Source organism: Centroberyx affinis, unplaced genomic scaffold (genome assembly GCF_046629955.1).
Source record: "Centroberyx affinis isolate AG114_WGS23_722 - 3 ecotype Tasmania unplaced genomic scaffold, CSIRO-AGI_Caff_v1 ptg001989l_1, whole genome shotgun sequence".
Taxonomy (NCBI): Eukaryota; Metazoa; Chordata; class Actinopteri; order Beryciformes; family Berycidae; genus Centroberyx; species Centroberyx affinis.
This window is the reverse complement of record NW_027280334.1, coordinates 85867-91074: the sequence shown is the minus strand read 5'-3', so window position 1 is coordinate 91074 and position 5208 is coordinate 85867. Positions and strand designations below refer to the sequence as shown.

The window sequence follows — 5208 nt, the reverse complement described above, 5'->3', positions numbered from 1 at the left end:
GCTACATCATGAAGAGCAACAGAACGCAATATAACCGAGGCATTTATGCTATCATCTAGCATAGAGACCAACTAGTGTTGTGGGTGACCCCTTTCACTTTATCTGCAAAAGACTTGACATTTTTACTGGCATTTGGTGCTTGTTGGGTGTTTATTATGAGAACAGCATTTTAGTTTAGGTAGGCCTAAACTAAATTTCCTTCCGTGTGTTTTTTTTCCGAGCTGAATCACTGGAACGCACAGAGGTTGAAGGATGTAATTGCGACCTATAAGTTGTGCAATTTCCGACTTCTGACTTTGACTGGAACGCAGCACTATAGACGTACATTACTTGGACTCGACAACGGTGGTCTCGACTAGCTACAGCCCCGAGAACACGTAGCCTACACGAACAAACTCCCCGCCGCCTCGTAGGACAGAACAACGGCAGAACATCGTCTCTGGTTGCGTTTTAAATATGAATGCTGGTATTGACGTGGTTTTATTGCATGGTTCAGACGGCTTCCCTCCCCAAGGCCTACTAGTCGCTGTCCGAGTTTTCGCCGTCCTTGGACGTGGAGTGGTTGTACAGTCCCTGGGCCATGAGGTGCAGCGCCAGAGAGTTTTTATTCCCGGTGGCCTTCTTGATTTTGGCCCGTTTGTTCTGAAACCAGATTTTGATCTGAGACTCGTTGAGGCCGAGCTCCCGGGCCAGGCTCTGCCTCCTCTGCTCGGTCAGGTACCGGTTGGTCTGGAACTCAGTCTTTAACCGGTGGAGCTGCTCGGCGGTGAAGGCCGTCCGGGGCCGCTTGTCCTCCTTGGTGGGGGTCGCCGGCGCCTTCTTTGGTTTACGGGATCTGGGCCCTTGGGTGGGAGTGGAGGGGTGAGGGGTGAGGGTGGAGACAAAAATGACGCCGATTGGTTAGGGACAATACTTATGAGGTTTTGAGGTTTCTCACATCATAAAATCACAGGTAGCCTATATGGATGCACACTCTTAATAAAAATGATTGTGTAGGCTATAGTCAGTAGAAAATGGTTCTTTAGTTTTGTACCTGAGGAATTCTCAAACGTTTCCATGTCTCAGGCCCCGAAACGGACACGCATTTGATCAGATTTAGTCCCATATGGGAAATCTTTAGTTGTTGTTGACTTAGTACTGAATTGTACAACTGTCTACACTGTGGAGATAATATTGGCCAGTGTGAAACCTGTGATTACAAGAGTCATTCTTCTCTAATTGGGATAATTTCTAGCGAATTAACTAGTGCAATGAAACTATTCCTCATTTTGTAGAACCCCTTGCCATGATGCCTGGAACCTCTTCAAGGACTCACTTTGAGAACCACTGCCACACCAGAACCATTCATGATGCGATAAAGAACCTTTTTAGGGAAAGTACCATTTAAGAATATGTGTTTCAAGCCATTAATTAAAGAAGCTTTGAAGAACCACACTGGGTTCTTTCTTGTTTGTTTGTTTTTAACAAATCAGAGGGTTCTTTTGACTCATTATGGTTCTTTAAAGAACCCCTACCCTAACCAGAGAACCAGTGGAAAAACCCTACTTTTTCTTTGTCTCTAGGTCAGCAAATCTCAAATGGAGGTCTGGGGACCTCCAGGGGTCCTTGAGGGGTTCCAGGGGGTACCCCAGCAACACGAGGACTAGTTTAATTTCACTAGAATTTAATTCACTTGAAATTATCCCCATTAGAGAATTTGTAGAGTGATTATTGCAATCATATGTTTCACTCTCACCATCATTATTTTATAATTCAATACTAAATCAACAACTAAAATCAACTAAAATCTTCCCATATTGAGAGTTAGGAATTATAAGGTTCTATCTGACTTATAATTATTATTATTATTATTATCATTATTATTATCATTATTATTTCAGAATTTCGTCATTTGCAAATTCATGATCTTTGAATGTTACTTTATACTTGTGTGGTGTTATTTATTTTTTTAAACAAATAACCTTTTGAGGTCAAATATTTAAAAAGGTAAAAGTTTTTGCCAGTTGGGATGCCAAATATAGCTCAGAACTACACTCCACCCAGATAGAACCTTATAAATCCAAGCTCATGCAATGAGTCCCTGGGTTCGGGCCCCTAATTATCACAGGGAACATGATAAAGAGGCCCTGGCATAGTTTAGGTTAACGGGAGATAAATAGAGACAGGGTACTAGTTAGTATATATTAGTTAGAATAGCAACCCATCAGGCTGCAGGATGCCTGCATGTCCTAACCAGCTCAACCACTGCTGCTGCATTTAGACTATAATGGTGAACGGGAGGAGGAGGAGGAGGATGATGGGAGCAGATGGGGGGTGGGGTTAGGATGGGATGGGATGGAGGATAGGGGGGTGTAGGCGCCTCTTTCCCTCCCTGTTACCATAGGAACTACATTTAAAAAAAAAAAAAAAAAAAGTAGTTTCTTAAAAAGGCATGATGAGTCTGTCTTTCCTCCATCCTATAGACGTTTTTATCATGAGGAAATAAAAGGGCAAATAAATGGGAGATGGAGGACTGATGGAGCAGTTAGGAAAAACTGTTTCAGTTCTCTTTTAAGTGTAGAAGTAGTCTGGAACACAAACCAAAAGTTGCCATCCAGCCAGAGTTACAACTAGCCTACTATAGGCTACTAATATTTAGGCCTATATAAAAGGGCTATAGGCTGTATAGGTCTACTACATATTTACTATATTTTAATGACGGCATTTGGTTTGATAACAGTTCTATAGGCTTCTTCTACACTTTCTAAGACTATACAAATACTTTATACATACAATTGGCCTACATATAACTTAGATACACTTTATATATTAGGCTATATTAAAATTTAGATGAGTGTAATGATGAATACGCTGCAGCCTCCCTGACCTCTCTAAAGGCCCATTGTGGTCATTTCCATAAACTTGGGCCTGGACCACGATGGAAACTTTTTTTTGTGTCTCGACACAACAATAAAAACAACCTTCCTGACTATTTTCATCTCATTTCCATCGACTTAAATCGCTCCTTCGATAGCGAACACAGTTTTCCTTCCGTCTGGATGCTGCACTTTGTTTTTTTAGAGACGTTATTTCAAAGCTTTATGCATTTGTAAATCCTGACAAAAGAAGAGCCCCAGAAGAGTGGACTAAGCTAGCTCGGAGCGAAAATATAGCCCTAACTGCAAAGCTAACTTCCCACTTTCTTGATAAAATAGAGGTAGAATTATTTAAATGTTGATATAAATCAATAGGCCTACATTTTGAATATCAAGAATACCGTGAAGCAATAAAATAGAAGCTTTGTGGTGGCTAACTATCTAGATTCAGAGTGCAGTGCTTGCTATCAATAAAGTAATAACCTAATAACATCAAAAATGTTGACAAAAACCGGTTTCTATTTTGTTGGTGGCTGGAAAACCTTTGAACTCACGTTGTTATGCATTTCAGATCGAATCCATCTCTCTTTTGGGATGCAGAGCCCTCACTTTTTAGACTCCCTCCCATTGTCAAAAAATATGCTAATTGAATATTAACAAAGAGGAGTGAGGAACAATGGCGTTAAACTTGGTTTTTTACTTCTGTTTTTCCACTTCATAACTTTCAATTTATTTATTTCAGAGCACTTTTACACAACACCGAGGCATCTTGTCGACTTTATCTGTATTTTGTCGCCAAATTCACATCGACTTTCTCTTTTTCAAAACCCAACTCGGATTAGTTTCCAATTTGTGTTAAAAGTACGTTGGGTTGTAAAAGAAGGAAAAAAACGTCTTCTAAGACGGTCAATATGATTAATTTTAGGCTAGTAGGAAATAGTGACGTTTATTGCAGTTATGATTTGTGTAATAATTGGTTTGTCAATTGCCACCAGTGATAATGTCTCCATCAAATAGGATTGGGGGTAGCACCGATCAAAGAATAGGCTATGAACGAAATATCCATATTAATTTAAATGCAAAATGCTCCAAAATATCATTCCACTCTTTTTTTTTCTTAATGGCGCAGGTTGTAAACTTGAAAATGAACGCAACCTAGGCTACATGTTCTGCTTTCTCTTTATTTGTGATGAGAGAGGAGGCTGGAGGTTTTCCATTCAATCCTTTCACCATCTCTCGAATAAAATAGCCTAGCCTAACTGGTTTTCGTTGTTTTGTTTTGTTGTGTTTATTTTCTCTCTGAATAGCCAAATAAAGCAGACTGGCGGGGGAATATATTTTTTTGCCACCAACCTGATGAAGGGCGGTCTGAGTAGCGGGTACAATAGACCCAGGCCGGCCAGAGCATCGGCTTGGCGGCAGGGGCCGAGCCAGCCTGGGGGCTGTGGCACCGGTCCCCGTCGTCCCCCCGGGCCTTCGCAGCCCCATCACCGGCTACGAGCTCAGCCTTTTTGGCCTCTGTGTCCGGATGCCGGTCCTCGTCTGCCTCCGTGTCCGCCTCGCGCCCCGCTCCACCTCCACCCTGCTGCGGGTTGCCAGTTTTGGAAGCCCTTCTCCCACTCAGGTCCTCCCTTCGCAGGATTACTCCCAGGCTGTCTTCCTCCCGGATGAAAGTCCCATCTTTCCGCTTGCGGCCGAAGTCCGGTCTTAAGATGTTGTCGATGTAAAAGTTGGTGATCCGGTGCGGCTGCTGGTTGCCAGGTGGCTGGAGGAGAGGCAGGATGGCTCGGTTGGACTCCTCGCCGGAGTCCTCTGGGTCTCGACGAGCATTTTCTTCCATAATGATGCAGCCTGATAGGACTCAGCGTTCACTTTCAGCACCTCTCTCTCTCTCTCTGATTCCCTCTACAAAGTAGTAATTCCACTGTTGTGAGGCGTCTGGTTCACTTCTTTATCTACACTGCAATATTTTCGATCAAAAACGCAAAATAAGTGATGAAGAAAACCAAATTCCCTTTTTCGCCAGTATAGCTTATATTGTTTGTGTTCTGAAAACCCGCCTCTTATGATTTTGACAAAGAAAAATCATGCTTCAGTTTCTGGTATTACTCCTCATGGTTGAGCTTGGTGTTCAAATACAATAATCTATAGGCTATCATTTGAAATTGCTGAAATGAGTTGGAAACACTCGAGTTTATTTTTTCCTGATCCCTGCACACAAATATTGATGCTTCCAGCAGCACTAAAACTACGCTGATAAAGACGCCGCTCAAATACTTTCACTACGGATTTTGGTTCTCATTTCTGATTGGCTGCGAGGCTCTCCTGTGACGTTGTACTACGGGCTTCTCAG

The 5208-nt window shown here is 42.3% G+C and overlaps 1 protein-coding gene across 1 annotated transcript; it reads right to left on the bottom strand.

Annotated features, from left to right (window-relative positions):
- Nucleotides 1-519: 519 nt before the first annotated feature.
- LOC139653861 (homeobox protein engrailed-2b-like) lies at nucleotides 520-4695 on the bottom strand. Its single transcript, XM_071530863.1, has 2 exons — nucleotides 4209-4695; nucleotides 520-842 (listed from the first exon to the last, which is right to left on the bottom strand). Exons 1-2 carry the CDS (start codon nucleotides 4693-4695, stop codon nucleotides 520-522), a joined length of 810 nt encoding a protein of 269 aa, XP_071386964.1.
- Between the last annotated feature and the right edge of the window lie 513 nt (nucleotides 4696-5208).